The 24,466-nt window shown below is 39.7% G+C and overlaps 1 protein-coding gene across 1 annotated transcript in view; it reads left to right on the top strand.

The window, feature by feature from the left end:
* The first annotated feature begins 1,920 nt into the window (after positions 1–1,920).
* The window catches only part of fstl5 (follistatin-like 5), a 156,084-nt gene continuing 133,538 nt past the window's right edge, over positions 1,921–24,466 (top strand). Inside the window, exons 1-2 of the mRNA XM_008295450.1 lie at positions 1,921–2,052; positions 11,108–11,138. Of these exons, the coding sequence (XP_008293672.1) occupies positions 1,921–2,052; positions 11,108–11,138 (163 nt within the window). The remainder of the gene's footprint in view (positions 2,053–11,107; positions 11,139–24,466) is intronic.

Raw genomic sequence — 24,466 nt, 5'->3', positions numbered from 1 at the left:
ATTAATAACCCATTTAACACTGGGACGCCGCAAAGAAGTTGATTGATTGTGCTAGCAGATATGGTAATCCACCCAGTGTGGCTAAAAGACTGTGTTAGCAGAGAAGTGGAGCAGCAGCAGCTGCAGGCATGGTTCCTACCTGGAGAGCTTTGAAATGCATAGAGAATGAATATGATCACATTAAAGCCATTCCACGTGAGACTTTTAAAGCTCCACAGCCCAAAATGACCATAATGTGTCTGCTGGGGGTTGGTATGGCTGTTGATCATTACCAGTATTTGAATAAATATTTTTATCAGTTTCGGTGATCTTTTGAATTTCATTCTTTGAAACTAAAACTCCCTGACCACTGGATTATCAAGGTTTCTTCCCAACTACACTGATAGAAACGGAAATAAAGGGATGCAATCAAACATATCACCTACAAATGTTAAAGCTTTGTTTTCAAAGCAATCAGACTGAAGAACGAGGCTTTAACAAACAGGAGTATGCTAAAATGTCGCCTCCAACTTGGACATTACTTCCTTTGTCTCCTTTGTTTAGCTGGTTTGTTTGTCTCAGTTGTGAAGAATAACATTCTTATAAATTCGGTGTGAGGAGCTTAATGGGTCAGTGGGTGTGCTGATAATGGGTGTAATTTCTGTAGAGAGAGATTCTATCAAGTTTGTCTTAGAGTTTGATAAGGAACATAGTTTTCTAAATGTCTTTAAATGGTAAACACACAGTTTAAAAATATGTTTCAATCTAGAACCAGCCATGCACACCCCAGCTTTAAAGTAAAGGAGTTATAATGGAAAGATCTGAAAACCTGCAGGTGTCGGGCAGCTCAGGAACATAAAGTGACATAAAGTCATGAAAAATAAAGTTTCTGTGTTCCCTCTTCGTCCAGTACATCACGGTGACATGTCGCTCTGCTGGCACGACCTCCTGACCTCCAGTGAATAGCATGTGTGGGCCCACAGAGCTGCCACAACACTTCCTCTGTTGTCTGACTCAGTGTCACTCCAGAAGAACAAGGAAGCAGGGTCACCGTCCTGCTGTCAGTCATCTCGCTCCGCTGGAGGATGATGAGCAGGCACTGGTGGCTTGAGACGGCTTAGAAAGTGCAGCTCAGTGTTTGCCTGCGAAAATCAACAAGTCAAGCCGAGTCAAATTTCTAAAGTGCTTCTGACAAATGGGGATTTTTGCGTAAGGAGCTGAGGGCACAAATGTCGATAAAGACAAAGGATGAAAATAAGAAGCGAACACATTGCAGGCTTGAACATAAAACGTGTGTGTTTGTGTATTTGTGTGCATATTCAGCCTTGTGTTTGCCAGCATAAGAGTCCTGACTAACACATATCCTCTTCTCTGTGTGCTTCCCTCGTCCTTAACATTGCTATTTCTGTGACACAGACATTTTCACAGGGCATGTTCTTTTCCTTCACAAACTCTGTTTTGTTTAATTCATGTCATGCAAAGGTCAAACTTGTTTTTACACAGCATAATGAATAATTGAAATGAATATTCTCCCTCCTTTAAATAAATATATTTGGGCTGCATCTCTGCAAGGCTGCAAGGAAGCTGTTTAAGATGTAATCTCTCCGCTACATCACAGTTGCTTGACTTAGACACTCAGCCTAATTAATCCAAAGCCCTTGCTTTAATTGCCTTAATATATTGGCTCTTTGTCTTCTTTATCTTGATTTTCTCATGACGTCTATTTGCCCATAATTGATTCAAAAGGAGATCTAATCTCCTCACCGAGCATGGGCACGTATTGATAGCTTTAGTTTAAACCAGCGACAGTTTTGCGGTTCCCATTGTCTACACTAATTACAGCGGACTTGATGTATTGTCTTGGCCAACCGGTACTGAACCTCGAGAGTGTTGGTGGAGAGGACTCACAATTCTTGTTTGGTTTTTGACAGGAAAAGACCAATGAAGACGGCCAGATGGTGGTCGGCTGCAGTTTTACTGTTGGGGCTCGCTGCGCTCGGCGCCAACGGGAGACCCAACAAGGAGGGATTCGGGTCACCGCCCTATCGACCAGTCGTGAGATTCCGACACAAGGTATTGATTGCCTTCTTTTTTCATTTGCTGTCCATAACAAGAGGGACTGTGTGCTTTTGCCAAGTATGAAACTAATTACTGTGGGGCTTTCTTCCTGCATCGGATGACTCTCCTGTGGTTGTTGTTTTTCTGCCCACTGAAAAATACTTGATGAATCATTATCCCTCCCTCTGTGCCAGGAGACTGTCATTTCAAAGACAACATCAGATTAATGTGAGGCACAGCTGAGCAAAGACGAGGACGAGCTTTGAATGAAGTGAAGATGTTGGCATGGCATTTCAGCTGAACAATTTAGGTAAAAGATGTAATTGAATGCTTATTGACTGAGTGATACAGGGCAGGCCCCACCAGTAGAATCTGCCACTTTTGTTATTCTGTCTCGTTGCATCTCGAGGAACAAGTTAAGTATTTTTATCTTCCAAACTAGTAGCATAATCAGTTTTTTTTTTTGTCTGATTTGGTTTCATGGCATGAGCGCAGGATACATGGATCACTTAGAGCCAGATTGGGTAAGAAATTGATTGTTTTGACAGATGGGAAGTTGAGGGAAACAAAGTGGTTTGTCAAGAGACATTAGTCAGATTGTGGTCCTTCAGTACACATTTCCCATAAGCCCGTCTTGCAATTCAGTTCTCTCAACCCACAATAACAAATGGTTGTATGTTTACTTTTACTTTAAGGAAATCTATCATCTCCAGAATAAATATTGCTTTTAACATTTGTCTCAGTCAGTTTTAGCCATGTCTGCATGCAGGGAAAAGCAAAGACGGTGGTATTAAAGGGTGGGTGGGGTGAGAGTTAGTTAGAAAGAGAGCGAGTCAGAGGGAACAGATGGCAGGAGCATCACTGGACTCCATCAGAGTTGAGTGAGGAGCTGGAAGTGATGAAAAGCTGTTGAATCGACACAATGGTCAAACACATTCTGACCTTTTCAACAAGATTTTTTCAGAGACGCTCTCTAAACATGCAGACCGCAGATAGCAGCCATCCAAGAGGTCTGCTTCTTTCTAGCAACAGCTACTCTGACAATTCAGTGTGATAAAGACATAAAGAGATCTGAACTTCAGTATCCAAAAAGCCTGCAATGTGATGTAAATAATCTGCAGAGATAGCACCTCTGCCAGGCAGCGCTGCTCCATACCAAAGGGACGAGAAGAAAATGATCCATCATCCACCTCTGCCAGGGCTGTGTTGGATTTCAGCCCTGAAAGACCAGATCATGTTTTTTAAACCTCATTTCTACAGAGTATAGTTCCATGCTTTGTACTTTCCTAGATCCCTCATATGATGGGCTGAGTCGAAGTAAGAGAAAATAGTTTCCCAGATTCCAATGTTTCATCATGTAATGATGAATGCTTTGAAGTCTGTGCGGGATGAAATGTCTTTCCTTAGCCTGTGTTCACACTTTTTAGGTGAAGGATTTCAGGGACAGAGCATTTCTCTATCAGTAACCGAGAGGTGTCCTGATACCAGAATCTACAGGATCCACTTTAAGACAGATTGGGTGCTCTGATGAAATGTTACTTATTTTAGGTGTAGTTAAAAATTTGAAAGTGAAACGTGGCATTTTCTTTAAATGGTAAAAGACGTCGCTAAATGTGAGCTGTAGGACCATTTTGCAGTAAAAGGCCATTATTTCACAATCAAATCATTTTCAAAAAGGTAAGCTCGCCCAAAACATAAAAAATTTAAAAATGAATGCAGTAATATCAGCTTAATGTAATTTATAGGTCTGTGAATTACCCTGAGGTACCTTGACTTTATATCTAGAAAAACCTTTTTAGCTTTCAAAATGCATTTAAAAAAATATTTAGAGAAACAAAAATTACACTTTATTAGGTACATTTGTACAGTTTATTGCAAGTCATTACAACATCTCTCCCATAAATTCTAACCAAATGTTTTTTGCATGGCTCAACAAAGCTTATAATGTAAATAAGTAATAAGTTTTTTTTAATGGGTCGGCTGAACTGTCCTTTTAAACTGGACTTTAGTTTCATCTACTATAAAACTAACTGGCAGTAATTCTCAATTTGCTTTGTATTATGGAAGCGACTAAAAGTTCCTCGTGAAATAAATCCTTCTCTTAGTTTGTTATTAAAATGAGCAGCTTTATAATTCTACGAGTAATTTACAAAACACTGAAGTTAACACAAGAAGAGCGACGATTTGTTTCTCTAACTCTTCATTGACGTTTTTCTTGTTTTGTTAAACTTTAAAACCTTCCATGGTTGGGCTTTAATCTCCCTCTCCTAACACAATCCTCAGTACTCTTGCTTTTCTATTATTCTCTGCTGAACTGCGTGATATACTTTTTTTTATTGTTATTATGCCATAGGAATAGAGCAGACATATCTTTTCAAATCAGTTTTATATCAACCAACAGCACATTCTGAAGTGACATTGCACTCGTCTCTCTTTTGTATCAATTATCTCTGTTGGACAGTGAATAGTTTTGACTTTGTCTCTTTTTACTGCCCTGATTTGGAGCCAGAGTGACTTTAATAATTAAAGTAATGTATGTCCACATGTAGCGGGAACTTGACGAGAAGCTACAAAAATGATGTATGTGCTTTTCCACTCCAATGAAGTTAATGTGCCAGGCGCTGTGATTACATCGCAGAGGAATGTCATTACAGCATCTGCATACCATTACAGTTCGTCTTGCGAGAGGACAGAGGTAAACTCCGCTCATCTATCTGCCTGTCAAACGGGCCTGTGGAATTTTACAGCCCTTTGGTGGAAAAAAAAAAGAAAAACAGCCACACTGTAAGACCTTTTTCAAATTATGTCACGGGCCTTTTTGTTGCTTGGAGAATTTCCTCCGCTGTTGGCTCGACTGCGGAGAGGCTCGGGTCATCCACTTGTCAATACAGCTGAGTGAGCAGCGTTAACAGTTGTTTCAAAATGAGATATCGCAGACAAGCAATACCAAGTTTCAGAACATGGCTGACAGCTCAGTGTTTAAACTTTCTGAAAGTATAGTAAATAATCAAAGTCATGTGGTGGGAAAATATCCATAAATTCTCATTTGTATAGTGTTTTAATTACAGCCTTGTCACATAAATCATTTATTTGAAAAAAAACTAAACAAAAAAAAAACACACGATGGCACGGAATATTTCCTCTAACTGCATAATTGCATTAGAGTTCTCATCTACACATTCAGAGAAATGTGCTTTGCTTGGAGCTGCCGGTATAATGATATGCCTCTTCCTGTGCAGTGAAGGACAGTGTTTGACAAGGGTAACAGGATCGGATACGACCTTATAAGCTTTCCCCACAAAGACTTCAATCACCAGGAGGCACTCAGCCATAAACAGCTGGTCACATGTTCTACTTGTAATTCCCATGATATTGTTTCAGAAATTCACTGTGAAATCCTCTACACGGGGTCAGGCACAGGACACGGATCCCGTCCAGCCGAATCCTGCACTAATTGTAATTGGTTTTAATGTGTATACCACTCAGAGTGACGGCTGCCGTTCTCCGGCACTCCTTCGGTAAACACTTGCACTTCGCTCAAGGTCCTGCACGAGGAGTTTAACTGTAAGAGTGATGGAGTGAGTTCATGTGTAATTTGGGGAAATTTGTGGGGAAAAAGCGGCCAGACTTTCCTCGACATGAGGGACAAAAGCAATTTCTGTGAGTTTGTCGCTTTGACATCAAGCTGTTATGTCAGGACAAACAAAATGGAGGCAAGGACAACTGTGTGCAAAGCCCCATCCATCCAGCACTGGCTTGGCCACATGGCAAATCTAGATTAACAGAGGATAAGCAGAGAGGGAGACAGAGGGAGGGAGGGAGAGAGAGAGGGGGCGGTGGGCAAATTAGATTGAGATAAAGAGGCAGAAAATGGGAGAAAAAAACAGGAATGAACTGCAAAAATTCACTAGAAACCTTTTGATGTACAGTAGCGTCAGTTAAAGCTGCAACAGTCGACGGTGGGCTTACATGAGACTACTGTCAGTATTATTTCCACCCTCCTCCTCCTCCTCTTCCTCAGCTGGTCAGTTTTAGCCCCAACCCCTGTCACTCATCCTGATGAGCTGTCTACTTTCAAATGGCTGCCAGCTTCGGGGTGAGGTAACCGGCTTCCGTATAGTCTCCACGGGGGCTAAAAGAAGCAGATACTGTATGGAGCCAGTCAGCTATAGCAATAACAAGGTGTTGACGGCCATGCTGGAGTCAGCCTGGGTTTTTTTTTTTTTAAAGGCGTCCTGCCACATGGTTATATGTGCTGTTCTCTGGCTCATTTGCTTTAGTTGGTGTTTTTTTTTTTACTGACATTATGACTTTTAGTAATGTGGGGACTAGTCTTCACCATCCTGTCAGAAATAGCTGCATCACAGCTAAGCACAGGACACACATTGTGCCCCTTTTCAGCAAATTCATGAAAGTTTCAAATGTCACCAGAATGTTTGTTTTTTTTATTATTATGATTATTATTTGTCAGCTAAAAATGCTGCGAGGATGATGACACTTTACCGTGACTGTATAAATCCGGTTTTAGTCATGTTGTAAACAGGCTGCTTCATTGTCTGTAGCTTTAAATAAAACTGATCCTGCTGCTCATGCCTTTTACAGCGACAAGACTCTCTTTGGGTCTGTGATTGCCAGCGTGGAGCAAAACGGTTGACCAGGACTTTGTCTCTGAGTGATAATTTGACCTGGAATTGTTGCCAAATTCACTGCCCGGCATCTGGTTCAAACTCTATGGCGAGTTTGTCAGACACTGCTGTTGTTATGAAATGAGTAGTTCAGTGGTGCAGAGCTGCATATTGCTCCGAAAGTGACTGTCGAGTAACATATAGTCTTAACGGGCAAAAAAACTAATATGTATATGAGGCGAATTCATGTGTATTAAAATGCAGCATATGTGAGCAAAACAGATGTCGACTCTGGCTGAGTTACATGAAAACACAGTCAATCACCCAATTAAAACACTCAGCTAAAGCATAGAGCTAAAGTTTTAGCTACATTACTGAAAAGATCTTTTTGTTGTTGTGGAGACAAAAAAGTAGAAGTAATCCACTGTTCAGCTTGAGGAATGATAAAGGTCAATGTTTTCATAGCCTTTACCTTCGCCTGTACCTTTAAACATACTTACACGGAGATTACAAAGAAGTGTTGAGGGTATCTGTGGTGCATAAAGTCCCCATGAAGTTCCTGACTATGTAGCCAAACATGCAAAGGTCTGCATTGTTGTGGGCTTATTGCTGCGGGTAAAGAAGCCAGTGTCTATAGTGTCCCCTGAGGTGCAGAACAAAAAACTGCCAACAAAGGAAAAATAAAGGTTGTTTGCACATTGACCCTCTTTTTTTAAATTGATGCAATTGATGCAGGTAATCTACTGGGAATATGCACTTCCCCTATATATGGTCTGCCAAATACATGACCTTACATCAACCCTGGCAAAAGTTGAGCCAGGTTCAGCTTTTTTTTTTTTCCAGAATCTTCTACATCAGCAAGTGCACCTGCTGTCCTTAAACATGGGTCACATTTAAGTGAATGAGAGAGCAGTGTTGTTGTCTGAAACAGGTCCAGCTGATAGATCCATCCTCGTCGATGGGGTGTCGTTTACTGTATTCTGCTCGCTTGTCAAGGAGTTATGTTGCAATTTGCAGTCGTATGATGCAAGTTTAGGTGTGCTTGGAAGTTGGTGATGTGCAGAAGTGAGGATCACGAGATCTGAAACAGCAGCGGAGAGAAAAAGACAAGGAGGAGAGGCTGGTGCTGGCGGAGCGAGGACGGTTGAGAGACAGCGAGAGACAAAGATAGAGGGAGAGAGCGATAGATGTGGGCGGTCAGCCAGCTAGCTGTGACAGGGGCAGATGAAGCACGAGTTGTACAGCTGGGTGCTTCACCGTCCCCAGACTCTCAGGGCAGAAGAGACAGGCCCGCCAGCGGCCCAAGGGAAATCACTCTCTTCAAACAAATGAAGTGTGAACACTGTCTGCCATATGCAAATAAGTCCCATTTGATATCTTCCCTACCTGCAGTGCAACTCTAAATGTCACCCTCCTCGAGAGGCTGGTGGTGGGGGCACACAAAGAATGTCAGAGAACCACAGGTGTTTTCTGTGATTCTTGCCGACGGTACGGCTGATCAGCAATGTTGTCAAACATTCAGAGAGATGGTTGGCGGGGGTAACTGTTTACCAGATCATGATATTTAACTTAGTCGTCTTATGTTGGTCCTTGGCGTGGCAGTGGCTGGTATCTCAACAACCACTGAACGGACTACTGCAAGAAGTTGTCGTTTATGGTTCTAAGAGGATGAATATGATGACCTTTGCTGGTCCCCTAACTTCACCAGGAGGCTGACATTTGTGATACATCTTGTATGCCACTTTCTGTATTTGTGATCTTCATGAACTTAGGTGATGACTGTTTTTCTAGTGTCTCCATAAAAGTCAAATTTTAAATGTATTCAATACTGTGGTTAATATTTTGTAACTATGCCAAACTTGTTTTCTTCTTTAAACATGTATCAAACAGTTTAAATAATAATCCATTAACCTCCTGAACTCAAGCTGTTTCTGAATGTTTTTTGCTCCTGTGACATTTTTCACTGCACGGTAAAGTCCTGTACCTCGATGGAAACAGCAGTATGACACAGTTATAATGCCAGATTATTATTATAATTTTAAAATGTATATTTATTCATTTTGCAAAACATTTAGGAAATCTGCTATCAGCATGTTTATGTGCCCACAGGTGGGGGAAATGGCAGCATTAAATTTTCTTTTCTTTTTTGTTACCAGAATCTGGTTAAAGTGCACAGTTTGTTTCGGTAACTGTTTATATGGTTTGGTACATTTTTCAAAGGGAACAGCATGTCACAGATGAGTAGTTTAACCCTATTCAGGACTTTGATGTTGCCATGAAGGTCTTTTGGGGCCAAGAAAGAATATGTGCAAAATATCCATTAGTATTCATTTTAGATTTTTATACTATGTTAAATACATTTTCTGATAAGTTGACGCATTTTTAGTTCCACATGAATGACAAACATCCCTCTTTTTATATTTAAAAAATATAAAAAAAACAATACCAGTCACCTAAACCAAATGGCCCGGGGTCCAAAAGACCCCCAAAAGTCCTGAATAGAGCTACGGATTGTTGGAAAGTTTAAAATCTGCCATTTTTTTGTAAGGGTTAGAGTAGAGTAGGATTTTTAGGCCTTTCAAAACCACCAGTAGATTTTTGGGTTTCGAGGGTGAAGTTGTCTCTCAAACAGACATTTTGTATATTTGCTCCTTCCAGCCTTGTAAATTGGAGGACTTGCTCTGACTATTAATAGAATATCTTTGAGTTTTGGACTGGATTTGAAATGGATTGAATAAAAAAACACAATTTAGAGGTTAATCAGCAATTAAAATAATTCCTGGCCGCAGCCTTACAGCAATAACAAAAAATGTCGATATTGCTCTCTAACAGAAGTGTTTTCTGGGCAGGAGTTTCTTCATGAGTGTACCTTGTCTGTGATGATAAAGAGCGGTGCCGCTCTGCTTGGCGTGGTGATATTTTCTTCTCAGGTTTTAGCTGCGGTTCATAAACGGTTGCGTTTAACAGCAGCCCAGTTGCCATAGGAAGTCTTCACACTCACCTGAAGACTTGTTAAAAGAATATAATTGCTCATACGGGTGTTTGTTCCTCTGATAAGCACTTCATTAGCAACTGTAATTTTAAATATGTGCGGTGCTGTACAGTATACAGGAGTCAAAAGAAGAAGATGAGCTGCAGTATCGTTGTAGTCCAAGGAAATATTTAACCTGTGACATCTCTTGGATATAATTATTTATATACAGTCCAAGTAAAATAGCTTAAACATATCATATCTCGTATTAATCAACTTAGAATCAATAGAGCATATGTTACGGGAAAAAAAACATACGGTATGTAGATTTTCTGCACAAACCCAGGGATCGGGTAATCTGCTGTTTTCAGTCGGCAGTCAGGGGTCACCGTTCGTTATTGACTGTAGACCTGTTGCATAATGCATCTTGTCCATACCGGCAGCCTGCTTGAGCTCGCGGAAAGTGAATCTGACTTTTCCGTACGAGCACGAGAAGGATGAGCTATGCAGATTTCGCTGTAGAGAAATCAAATATTTATGCCTCTTCTTTTTGCATTCATGGTTTGTGGAGAGCGCCTACTTAGAATAGTAGTTCTGATAGCGGCGTTTTCTGCAGTCGTGATCGCCGTGCACGCTCTAAATGCAGCTGATTTTAAAGTGCAGCTACTCAGAGGGTCACAGTGATTTGCTCTTCTTTATATGTCTGTACGCTATGATTTTTTTAATACACTCCACCGCATCTGTTTCTGTCAGATGCGGTCCAGTTACAGTGTGGGGGGGGGATTTGAACTGCTAGTATGGGCAAGTGATTAAAGGCAGGTGATGCAGCAAGTCGTCCGAACGTAAAAGCAAGACAAAGAGCGAAGGAAAGAGAATGAAAACAATTAGATTACACGATCTAAAGGCAGTAATTGTGCTTTGAAACAGCTGAACAACAACAACATCTATCCCTCTAGATTTCTGTCACCCTAAAATGCTCCGTCTGCAAACAGAGAATCCAAAATGTAAATGCAACAAATCTCATGATTGAAAACAGCACGGGATGAGTGAGGTCAGGAGAAATGGGACAAAATGAAATAATTAAAATATCCATTGTGCTCAGAATAGTAGCAGGTGAAGTGACTATGGTAACCGATTCAAGGTTTTTCACTGCGAGTGAGGCAAATAACTACATAACATAAAGGCACTGAACTGTCTGACTTAATGTTACATCATTAATTGCCGTTCAAACGGGCAACATTACGCGGCATCAGAGCGAAAGAAACACTCTGACCTTTATGTCACGCCCGCATTGACGTGTGAACTCAATTGCGCATTATGCTGCTTGTAATGAGAATTGGTGAACTGTCAATAAAATCATTTCTGTGAAAGAAAAACGAAGGATTTCACTCATCCAGCTAAGTGGAAACAACTGTGTCATGTTGACGATGCTCTCATCTCATATGATTCATTTGATCTCTTTTTCTTTTGGCAGGATGGGATCCCTGAGAGCTTGAGAATAAAAGGTGAGTTTCCACTTTTTTCTGTCTGATGACATGCAACGCACAGCCGTTCTTCATGCAGGTTGGGTGGCGGCTTGTTGTCTAACGGAGGCCACAGTGTGGGTTTAACCCTCTGAACTGACGGCAGTTTCTAGGTGTTTATTTGCTCCAGTTATATTTTTACTCACAGTGGGATCGTTTTTCACTGCAATATTTATAAGTCCTGCACCTCTACGGAAACAGCACAAGCATGACTAGAAGTAGAGAGAAGTCAATAATGTCTTCTGTGCAGAAAACAAAGTAATGATGTCAGAAATCACACAAAAAGGAGAGAAATTACATGTCCACGATTTCTTATTTTGCAATAATTGGAAAAAAAAAGAAAAGGGAATCACCATTTTGCCCACAGATGTAGCCAATACTGCAAATGACTTCGATGAAATATCACAATTTTTAACTTAGATTTGGTTAAGTTTTCTGACTGAACTCACACATCACTAGTTTGAGGACTGTCGGAAAGTTGCCAATCGGACAATTCATCCTGTTTTTACAGTTTCTAACTCTGATAAATGGTATAACTTTGGCAATTTCTTCAAAGACAACATGCCTTTCAAGCCCTCCAGAAGGGTTTGGGGTTCACAAGGTTAAGCACATTAGCTGTAGGATCTTTTGGACTACCCACGGTGTGAAGGGTTTATGTGTTTAATTCTTATTAAAGACACCGGATACAGAGAGCGCTAAGAAACATATTAAAAGCAAAGCACTTTGCAGTCTCCTCTTTTGACCAGTTTCTCTGTTTCTACAAAGAGATCTCACCTGATCTCACCTCTCAACCAGACACATTCAGGTCCAGACATTCATCTGTTCTATTTTTCACTTACCCAGGTGTGTTAAATCCCTCGCTGGAAGAGGCATAAAGCGAGTTTCTCACCCACTTAGGCATGTGGACAAATGGAAATTGTTTCATGCAAAAGCAGTGGGTTGTCTTATAATGCTTCTGAGTCATGATAACATGTCAAAAAAAACCTTAAAGCCGCCTCACGTCTCGGCGTTCCAACATGCTTTTTGTGTTGTTTTATATATCCACCTTCACTTGCCACAGCATGTCTTGAATTTGTTATTTATACCTGCAGTGTATTTGCAAGGAAAGTGTTTTAATTGATGGTAGAGGTTTAGTACAGAGCTCTTTATTTGAATGACCACTGTATACCCTTCAGTGTCAGAAGTGGCAGATGGCCATTGCTCTAATGTGTTTGCATGTTTTATTATCTCTCTAAGGTTTAAGTCAAGTTGTTCAGGATGTTTTCAATACAGGAAAAGTACAAGAATTAACATTTCCACAGCAAGCTGGCAAGTCTAAAGTAGTGCAGAGTTTTTACACACATTTATTTTTAATACCGAAGGGAGTGGTTCATCAAGGCCACTGGAGATAAAAATTACTGAGCCATCAAGAGGGGTAATATTCTGGGAAACAGAACAGGATTTTTAAGATTAAAGTCACACATTTACAAGAACAAAACTTGGAAAAACCCGTGTTTTGGGTTGGGGTAAAAGAACCACATCACTCCACAAGATTGGATCAACCTGATCACAGACACCAGCAGTAAACAGGGAAGGCCTCACCACCACAGCGCCGCAGCCTCCGCTTAGCTCCACCCAAGATGAATTTAAAGAAATACGAACAAGCCAGAGTGTTTTTTTTTGTTTTTCACTCCTCTGGCAGAATGATGGTGAGGTGCAGCCAGACCATTATGTTCTACAGAATGGCCTGGCTAAGTGAGACTAGTGAGGAGGAGGAGGAGTGAAAATATAAAACATGGGCTTGCCTTTGTCCATGTTGCTATGTGCACAGACGTTTTCATGACACAAATCAATATGCAGATTTATGAAGTCTCATGGTCATATGATGAGGATTAAATACAGTATATATATAAAACTTTGATTAGATTTAAAATGTTATTATTTTTTACATGTGAATTTATGGCTCAGAGAATTTCTCAGACTTCAATGTGTAATCTGTATTTGTATTTTCATACAAACAGAAGGTAACACAAAGTGCTTCACACAACCAAAAGAACAGCCCCCTAGTCCACTGTTAGGAACAAAAAACTCAATTAAAACAGGAAGTGAGGAAGTGAGGAAACACTGTCATAAATAACGGTCACATCAGGTTACAATGAGGCAGGAGAAGTCGGAATGGCAAAATAAACACAACAAGACATTAATAGAAAAGTGTGTTAATAGATAGATATAAATAAATAAACACAGAAAGAATATATATATAAAAGTAAGACAGAATATGATAAATAAAAAGTAAAATAAATTTAAAAAATGAGTGGAAATGAATACAAATCTGAATTAAAAAATAGATCTTGAATTTAAAATGTAAAAATATCAACATATATATTAATATTTTCTGACTTTTAGGTTTTGTTTGTTTTTTTTGCAAATGTACATTTTTTTTCTTAGAAATCTCCAAAATTCTGATTTATTTTAAACAATTTTAACCCCCTCTCTGGCTTTATAATTTCATTTGTTTTGTTTGTTAATACACCACCTACTCTCAGTGCTAAGAAAAACTTCTCCTGAGGATCTTCTACCTTGTAGATCCAAGTATCAAAAGAGCTACAACATTCATTTTAACCAAATCTCTGTAAAATGTTGTCAGGACACACATTGTATTGACCATTTCTTGTACAGTAATATATGTTTGCGATGCTTCAGAACAAATCTGTGTCAGTTGAAAGCAGGTTTTCTACAACCTAAGCTAAACATATTCAGTTGACTATTGTAGAAGACACAGTCAAACATGAACACTTTGAGCTCTAATCCAGACTTACAATATTTTAATTCACATTAGTTTTCAAATTAAAAAATTCCACCACCACCAACAAAAAGACCATCAAGTGGTCACTCTTTCCAGATCCCCAAATATGAAGAGTCTTTTCTTAGTTGCATATTGTAAAACTGTGTTTGTTTATTAAATCAGACAATCTCAGAACGTGGGCAGTGGGAAATGGTGGATTTTCATTCTTTTCAGTCATTTTATAAACCGCTCACTGATTACTTGACATAAATAGTGAGGGGAACCATTAGCTCCAGGCATCATTATCTCCAACCATGTTCATGTACCAGTGTGCTACTGGACCGTGTGGATGCGTTAAAGCCCCATGGTCCTCTTGCAGGTTGACAGATGCATCTCATCTGTCAACCTGTCACCTTTCTAATGTCTTCTGTGTCTCCTCTAAACAAGAGTCAATGTCAGGCAAAAGGTGGTCCTGCTGCCCAACATGTCTGCCACTAAGTGTTTGAACGGGCCGCTAAATGGACGTCTCCCCATTTTTCTTCACCAGGGAAGGTCGAAGCAGTAATTGTAGAGGGTGCATTACCATAAAGGGCGGCCCCAGCTGTCTGCTGTGATTCACTTTAATGCGCCATGTTCTGTAAGCCGAGAGGGGAGATCTCACTTTGGCCAGTTTTCAGCAAACTCATTTCCAGCCCCGATAACGAGAAGGCAAGCGAACTGAGGAGAAAATCATAAATAATTCAGGCATCAACACGTACATTTCAGGCTTCTCATTATTGCGCAACTGAGGTCAATTTAGCATTAAAACTCCAATTTTACAAGCTACGTCACCATCTACATTCTGAAGGGACATCTACCGAGTCGATATGAGAGGCAACACAGAAGCAGCGTACGAGTGGGTGCAGTATAATTCCTGGTGGGGAACTAGTGAGGGTTCGTTCTGTGTTTCAGTACATTCAATACAGCTCTCAGATTTCTCCATAAAATAAAGCACAAGTCACATTTCATTTAATATTATTTGCTTCTCTGAGGTGGTTAAAATAGCTGTTGCCTGAAAATAAAAATCAGTTATTAGTCTGTTGTATTGCATGGTGGTGAGTTCTGTGTTCATTCATACATTCACTTGTCTAATATTCCTCGTCCTGTGATGGACCCGTCCTGGGTGTGCCGACCCAGAATGTCACCCAGTGTGTTCTCCAGCCCCGAACAAGCCGAGCAGTTTGGACGGATGGAAATGACATCGCTACATTTAGTGTGGATAAGAAAACCACAGCAACAACAGCAAAATAATAATTACAGATGGAGTGAATGCGGTGCCCTATAAACTAACCGAATGTCAGAGTGGAGAAGACAAAGACGGACAAATGCCAGCCGTTTTCCAGGATGCTCTGTAATTGGACTTCCAGAACGAGCATGTGCCACGCTAACTGAGCTCGTTATGCAGGCTGTAGCAAGACCTTGGGCTGCCAGCGAAATGCAATTTTACAGAATAAATTCTACACACTGATTTAGCCATATGAAAAAACCTGATGGAAATTTTTAAGCTAATCTGACCATCCCCTTTACATGTTATAAAAAAAAAAAAAAAGAAAGAAATTGGTAGCAACACAGTGAAGAAGGATGATTTGTTCTGGTATGATGTGCAAATGTGAGACTGTGAAGCTACTGCTGGTGTTAATGGAACACATTCAGAGCAGCGAAACCCTTTTCTTTCAATGATTGCCTCATGTCTGCTTAGATCAGGTTTAAAAAGGTGTTTTGCACAAGGTTCCTAGTAATTAGTGTTGTAACCCTTCTAAATCATGGAAACCCATAAAGCTTCTTTCACATTTATGATTTTTTTTTCAATTCTTTTTTAATTTTTAGATTTGCAGAAATATCACAGTTGCTGAAAAGCTAAATGACACTAAACATGATTTCATTATAAATCTGCAGTGAAATTACAATTGTGATTTATGAATGTCTTTCTAATGAAACATCTTTTGTTATTTATCTTAATTTGACTTCAGTGGATTTGTCGTCGTGTTGTTCAGTTCTTTGTTGATTCTGAAGGTAAACTGTTTTTTAAAGTTCTAGGTGTGCTGTGCTTTTGCAGACATGAATGAACAGTTCACAATACAAAGGACAGATTAACACTGTTCCTGTGCTTTTTCCTCTGTGGAGTGGGACAGCGTGACACAGCTGAAAAATCCAACATGATAAAATGTTTAATTTCAGTCGATATTAATATTTTTTTCTAATTGTAGTAGTTTATTTCTATTAGCGAGCGGGAGATAACAGGTTAATTTGAATTTAACCACTTTAGACTGTCTGTCCAGGTTAACAGGAAATCATTTTAATGCTTGAAAAAAAAAAGAATAACAGCCAGGACTTCAGTTGAACAGTTTTCTTATTGCTATTAATGATGTGCTAATCCAGTAAAATCTAGAATCTGTTATAAACAGCACTCTGGTCCTGTTTTCCTGACACCTGCATGTGTAAAACCTCAGGACATATGATAAGATAATGTTGTATTTTTATGACAGTAATACTTAATGATTTAATAATATAGAAAGCCGGCATATTAATCAAATCCCACAAATGCACAAATGTGTTGACATGTGTACTCTTTCTGAGTAACTGGGTAGAGTGCAGGCATGTAAATGTGGCCACAGAGAAGGATTTCCTGACAGACAAACTGTAATATCAGCAGTAAATAACCAGTGAACATTCTGGACTGCTCCCATTAGTACATTACAGCCTTTCAGGGTTGAACTCTGCACGAGAGCAAACATCTTGTTTTGTCGCCTGGCACAAATGTTTATGCTCCCCTAATCTATGTCGCCTCCTATTCTCACATATACTGACATTAAATATTAATTTGTATGCATAGCTACTGCCTTCCCCACACCAGACCCGAGCCCATAGCAGAAGTGCATTTGAATAATTCAAGAGCTGCAAACACCAAGCTCTAAATTGTATATTAATTCTAAAATTACACACCACCCCCTGGGACTGCGTTACACTTTTAATAACTCGTCACTGCTGTACTGAGGAGCAGCGAACGCCGCGCTGCCTTGCACTTTGCTCAGACAGAATTATAGGAAGACTCCCTGTTGTTCCAGCTAGCTTCACTGTTTTGCCACAATTTAATTTGTAATGACTTTCATACAGTAAGCCTTAATCAAGTTATTGCAGATTCACAGAGTGCAGTCTTTTTTCTGGGCAGGGAAGGAAGTGGTTCTTTAAACGCGAGGCTGTGGGACTGCACTGCGCCATCTGCTTATGAGCACCACCGTCAGACTTAGATGAGTGAAGGGAAAAAAAAAAAAAAGGCCTATGGAATTTGCCTTTTGAATCCCCGCAGGGCTTTCTGGCTAGCTTTACAGGCCACTTATGCTCCTTGACCCACTAAGCCATAAGACGACAGTTACGTCTGGCCTAAATACTGTACGATACAACTCTGTCAGCTGCTCCAGGGAGAAAGCCGGTGATACCTTTCATGGTCGCGCTGCTCTTCCAGAAGCATTAGGCTGTGTTTGTGCTGCACGTCCTCATGCTCAACTTTAAATTGCTGCTCATATCTTCTGTTTTTTTTTTCATTTCTAGATTAATGTCCAAATCCTTGGATGTAAGTTATCTGATAGCGATATGACCTGACAGCAGTCAGAAAACATCCACAGAAAGATTAACATAATTTTACATTTAGTTGTCTATTCTCCAGTTCTCCTCTTAAGCTAATCATTCGACGACTATGAAAAAACCTTCTAGTGTGGGACAATCTGCTTTGACTGAGGTTCCTTTTTGGTCTGAAATGTCAAACCGTAATTTATTCTATGCTTGGATTCTACATAGTAATATAATTAATGATTGTGTGTTTAGAATACTAACAAGTTGACTAAAGTATAGGAGGACATTTGTGATCGTTTTTAACTCTAACATGTCTCTAAATGTATGCTGCTAATTTGTTATCGTGAAGCAGTGAAGGAGCTCTTAAAGATGCTATGATGGCGAACATGTGCTTCACTGGAGACTAGAGCTTTTTACACTCATGTATAATCATTTTAAGATTCTTAAAATCATCAATAACTCACAATATACAACTGTAACACAACCTACAGGGGACACTTTGATGGTCCTTCCTCTGTGATGTCGAGTTCAAAAAAGCAAAAAGTCCAGTTTGAGTGATGACGTCCATGTTTGTAAAGGGTCATCACCGGGGTTTATGCTAACTAGGAGTGTGTGTCATGGTGGCGTGTTGTGCCCTCAGTAGACACTGGTTTTAAAAGTGTTCTGCATCACATTAATACATGAGGCCCCCTTTTGGTCAATGCTGCTGAAGTCATATGAATAGTTTTGCTGGGCAGGTCTGGGCTCCCTCGAGTAGTTCGGGTCAGAACTTCTGCTGTCCCAGTGTAAAGGTTGTGACTAAATGAACAGAGAGGCAGCATTGTTTTTTTTATCACAATGATGTCGGAGGTCTGACCCTTAAAGAAGAAGAGGAAGCTGAGAGGCTGCTACACAAGTGTGTTCAGGGCAAACCTTCAATAGTTTACCCCGTTAGTAAACAACAACAACAACAAAACAACAGGAAAACAGAGATCTGAACTGCTAGATAGCACCAGTGGTAAGTTAGGAAGATATTTTTTTTATCTGGAAATGTGTCGTTGTTCACATTTAACATGTGAGCAACACATCGTATATAAAACCGTTTAAGTGCATATTAGTGGTTCAGTTGCGTATACATTTATTTTCTATCTTCATTTTTGTTTCTTGGGTAAATGCAAAAAGACTAGATGTGAAAAAGAACTGAGCAATCATTAAAAAAAAAAGACCATCTGCTGCAATATCTCAAATTTCTCATGTGCACTTTCAGTATCAGATTCTTAAACTAAGTGCAGACACTGACTTTAACCATCTGAACCCGCCTGTGAGTTTAAAAGCATGTTATCTTTACAAAATTCCCAAAGTCACAGTGTTTATCAGAGCTGGAAACTATAAAACAAAACATATTAGATTTTCAACTCCTCGACTGCGATGTGTTGTTCAGTCAGGAAACGTAACCAAATCTAAGCCTGAAATTGTGCTATGTCATAGAGACCACTTTATGCTTCAAGTCTCATTTGAAAATGCTGAAAATAAGCCATTTATACTAACCAGATTACATGATAAATAAATAAAAGTTCTGTGCTTCTGGTGCACCTGTAAAGCCATTAATGCCAAAGCTGCAGCCAACTGGTGACACAAATGCGGTGGCTTTTCAGCATGAAGTGCAGACTGTGTTTACAGCGAGCATATAGGAGACTAGTATGGGAACAAATTGTGATAAAATATAATGTGTACAGCCTACAGTTTTTCCACAGTACTGATACACCTATGGGCATGTTGGGATTTCATGTTGTTTTTTTTTGTTTTTTTTAATGTTGTAAAAAATCTACAAAATTCAACTTTAATTTGTTCGTGTTTTTATGATTGATGACATTATGACGCTGCACAAACCACATTTTTATCTCTCTATGTCCAACCATGGATGTGTTGTTTCCAGAGAGGAGCAGGACTTTATGCTGCAGTGAAAAATGAACCCACAGTGAATGAAAATGTGAGAAGAGAGAAAAAAAAAAAAGCCCAGCTCCTGCTTGAGGTTCAGAGGAGTTCTAATCGCTTGGACCTCAGACAGGAGAGGAAGTGAAAGTTGTCCACTGATATAGTAAACGAGCATCGTTCTTGTTGACATCAGCTGTGATATCTGCAGACAGCTGGCTAGCTACCATTAGCCAAGTGGCAGGGGGATATTAAAAGACAGTCCACACGCTGTTGACTCCACTTCCACTGCGTTTTATCTAGTAGCGAGTGACACAGTCTCATTAACAGAGACCAGATCGGAGTTTTTTCAGGCCATCCCTCTTGTAAATATAACCTCTTGATCAGCAAGGAGGTAGCCAGTGTCTGGTAACCATCCTGAATCACACCTGTTCCCTAAACTACCACAATCCATCGCAGTTTACAGGCCTGTTGGGACTCGAGTTGACTGTGAAGTAATAAATGTACACATTTTAATAACAGAGTGTCGCTAGTGCACACATTTGACATACGATGTAGCACAACCTGAACCTCTTACGGCCGCTAGCCACAGCATGTACATAAGAGTTAACAGAGATGTAAAGGAACACACGTTTACTGAGAAAAGGTGCACACGCAAAGATCAATGTCGGTATTATATATATTGATTATACGCCAACAATTTCTTCTCCATGAATATTTAGAAGGTCCAATGAAAATTAGCCCTTTTTTTGTCTTCGAATGTGCAGATCTTTGCAGCCTGAGCACACCGGCTCACTTATGACTGTATAACTACTCTACGCAACACGATGGCAAGTTGTAATATTGGAAGTAATTTAGCCCCACATGGTCAAATCAAAAACTGATTCTGAAGAATAACAGTGATAGAGACAGTTCCACCCTGCAGGTCGACAGGATTGGTCCTTTGGTTTGTTGCATATGAAGCTGTTGAAGCGTGAATCTCAGTATCGATACACTGAAAAACTGCTCATACGTAGCACGAGCTGCTTATTTATGATAAGGTAAAACTGTATTAATCATGACGGATAGAAAGGATATTGCTAAAAAAAAAAACAAAGACATAAGAAATGCAGTCCCTAAACAGAAAAAAGTGTTAAGATATAAATACAAAACATAACAAAAATTGCTGAAACAAGCGAGTGATGAAATGAAAAAAGTTAAATGAAAATGAAACGTTGCACATATTGACAATGCTGTACATGAAATTCACACGTGTAATCAAAAAAGCAGCAAATGAAAGTGAAATGTTACACCTGAAACGGAAATATTATACCTGAGGACTGAAAATATGAAATATCGCACATTGCATATTAAATGAAATGCTTTATATGTTGCAGAAACTAATACTGCACAAACTATTGAAAAGCAATATCACACTGCTGTTGAGAACATTGCTTTGATCAAAGTGTTTTTCCCATGATGTGTCCTCCGGCATATATATATATAAAAAAAACACCATATAGAAATGTTAACACAGTGTAAACAAACTGATTTTCGCTGGAGGGGGAGTTTAAGAAGCAATATTGAAACCTGTAAATAAAACAAATCACAATTAATCAGTAAATGTGTGAGCTTTTATCCAGAGCACCTGGACTGATAGTTCTTCCTTTACACTTGATAGAATATGTGATATGTTAACGTTCCTCACAGTGAGTGAATCAAACAGCTTGTAAAAACACCATCCTAATGTGCAAACAGGTACATTTTAACATCTGTAATGGAACAAAATAATTACTAATGATGTATGAGATAAAATTTAGCTGTTTTTTTGTGAGTTCATTTGAGAAAAGTCAAGTTTTCCCAGAGCTTTCAGTACATATATATATACCAAATAAGCTTGATTTTTAAATGGTTTAGCGTCGCCTACAGTGATATTCCATGCAGCCCGCTTGCTGATTGGACTCACCTCGTGTTTGCAGGTGGAAGTCAGTCCCTAATTAGATGACTAGGATGTAAACCAGCAGGGCCGAGGGAAGCCTGAACCATAATTTGAAACACTCAAATGTTTCCTGCCTGGACACGGACAGAATGAGCTACTTCTCGAGAGATAAATTTGAAAGCTCCGCTGCTCTCACTCCCGGATACACGGTTTTATTGGCAAGGTAGCTGTTTGACTGACTTTGCTCACTGGTTTAAAGTCAAAACATATTTTTCAGTGGCAGAATCTATTTGCATCTGCTCGAGTAGTTTGGAATTGCTTCGTCGAAAATGAATGGAAGATTTGATTTCTTTGAAAACCAGCCGAGCTTCACACTCATCACTTATCAGCTCTGATGTGGTAGATAATGCACCGCTATGTGGGAGATGGAATTATCTGGCTGCTGTAACAGTTACTTTAAGTTACTTTATTTTTTGACTTTTTTTTTTTAAATCCAGATTTTCACAAACGGTTCAAATCACAGTCGTCTGGCTGCTGGCTTCAAGGGAGAGTTCTTTATGCTCGTACATGTGAACTGACTTGCTGCCTTGGACCATGAGAATAACGCTTCAGAGCCGCGTCACGCTACACTGCTACGGCACATCGTTTATTTTCAACTCTTTGAATCGCTTAATGAACTTTCAAAGAACGCTAAAACTGCTTATTTGGAAATAATATCACGCACAAGGGTAAAAAAGGAGAGTGATGGGTGTCATGGTGATCATCAGTGCTGCCAAAGGAAGCATAACGTGCTGCACACTTAGCAAGATCAACAATATTACCATCAACACTCATCTTCAGTGTATAAATGACTCCCAGGATGTTGATACCCATTATTTTTGGCAAACCATATCCTGAATATGTAGAATTAAATGGAGTGAGACGAATCTAATTGAGATTCATCAATAATTCTTAGTGATATGCATGAACCCGCGCTACTTACACTGGATAATGATGACGGCTTGGCAATAGCACTGCTTCTTTTTCCACGTGAAGGTCAACACGGTAATCATAGGAAGGAACATTATCTTGAAGGTCGGTTCTCGCTTTCAGCCAAGATTAACTTTAATGTACCTTTTATCTGAATGGCAGGACCGCGTCAGTGTCCAAACAACTCCATAACAGAGCCACTGAGCCCGTTCACATTATATTGTGTTCTATTGTACATAACGTTCAAAACGAATGCGACTTCTTTGGCTTTTGTGGAATTTCCGACAAGAGCACATTTTACTTCTGAGATTTCTTAGAAGTCTTTATCCAACTTTTCCTCGTGAGCTTGACAGTAATCACCTCACAGCAGTGACAACAGCTTTAATATCTAAGACGTCATTTGGGGTAAAATCCAGAAGCATGAAAAGACTAAATGAGCGAGAACAGCAAGTGTCTCTACCACACTTAGATTCCAGATTATGTTTCAAAGCTTCTTTTCCTTATTGCCCAGTTAGTATCACTGTTTGCGTATTGAGAGAGATAAAACGTCTGCATGAGTGACAGCAGACTCTCGTCTTGTTGTGTGGTCTTGTTCTCAGCAGGGGGTTTAGCTTATGGCTGTAGTTTAAGGAAGAAAAAAAAAACATAAAAACACACAGCTGCAATTTTGCTTTCTCTCTGTTCATTCCTAAACTCAAATCTTAGATGGTCTTTTTGTGTGTTTCATCATGAAAAACTGTTTTTTCTTTTGTTTTTTTTCCTTTCTTTGTCACACAGAAACAGTTTGTGCTTTAATGTCTTCACTGTTCAGTTCACGTCTTATTTTCGGTAAAAAAAAATGGTTTGCCTTTAAAAAGAAAAAAAATCCTTTTACTGGTTTTAAATGGTATAAGGCTTTAGCACTACACAACACGAGCTGTTCATTATTGTAAGTGGTTTAGCAACACAAGAAAACAAGGACTTTCTTTGTGTAAAATAATATACCCTTCTTTCAGTCAATTAATCATTATGAACAGAAACGTCTCTGGTAATTTTTCTCTTTCTTTTTGCTTTCATATGAAGCATTTTATCTGTTAATCTCCTCACAACACAGGCACTGCAGTGTTACCTTGAATCTGGAGAGAGCTTCTAATGCTCTGAACAAGAGCACTGAGAATAGAGCAGAACGATTATTTTGAGTGGCCGGATGAAATTTATAATTAAATGGGTCCTTGCTTTGATTTCTATTTAATTCATCTGACTAGCATCCAGAAGGAAAAAGGAAACGCTTCTCCAACAGTATATTATCTGTCCACTATCTTAACCTTGGCAGCGAACCCATGGCCTAACCTTCCTTACCTGAATATTTCATTCTGAAAATCAGAGATACAGTAACACAGATTTGTAGAACGATCTCAGAGCGCTGTCAGAACAGAAAAGAAGCAACACAAAGATGTCACGTGAGGAAAGAGAAGCAACTTTCTGCTGTTTGCCTACCGACCGGCCCGCTGTAATGTGAAGTGGTAATGGGAGTAGCGTGGGGTGCTTACAATTAGTCTGCAATCTCTGATAAATGGGGTTGTTGGTAGAAACGCTCTCAGTGCTGCATCCTGATGTGGACAGAATGAGAGAGGAGCCGGGCCCACGTTCAGTCATTAGGCGAGGGAATGAAATGGGACGGAAAGTTGCCAAGTGGCTGCCAGGTGCTCTCATCCACTCTCACACGTGCACTCAGCCAGGAAGCAGCACACACACACACACACACACACACACACACTCACACACACATACTGTAAGAGGCTGGAAGTAACACATTTCTTTTGGTCTTGTTACTGAAATTGAATTTTTTATTTTTTTCCGTAGCGGTGAAGTATTTTACATGGCTGTATATTACATCACATCCATTCCAGAGTAAGTTACATAATGCCTATTATGGCATTTGCAAAAATTTAATAAATGGGAAAATTGTAGTGTCTGCTGAGGCACATTAGCGTCGACTTCACCGCACAGCCTTAAAGGGGAACGTTACGAGAACAGTAACACAATAAAAAAGCAGGTGCAGATTACAGAGGTGGATTTTCAGCGTAGATTGAGTCCTTTAGCTGATTTGTCAGTGCCATTATGTCTTCTAGAGTTTAAGTGCTAGAAACCCGAATCTGT

The sequence above is a fragment of the Stegastes partitus genome, unplaced genomic scaffold (genome assembly GCF_000690725.1).
Source record: "Stegastes partitus isolate 25-593 unplaced genomic scaffold, Stegastes_partitus-1.0.2 Scaffold1048, whole genome shotgun sequence".
Taxonomy (NCBI): Eukaryota; Metazoa; Chordata; class Actinopteri; family Pomacentridae; genus Stegastes; species Stegastes partitus.
Note: the sequence above shows the minus strand (reverse complement) of the source record. Positions and strands in the feature narration are given on the sequence as shown.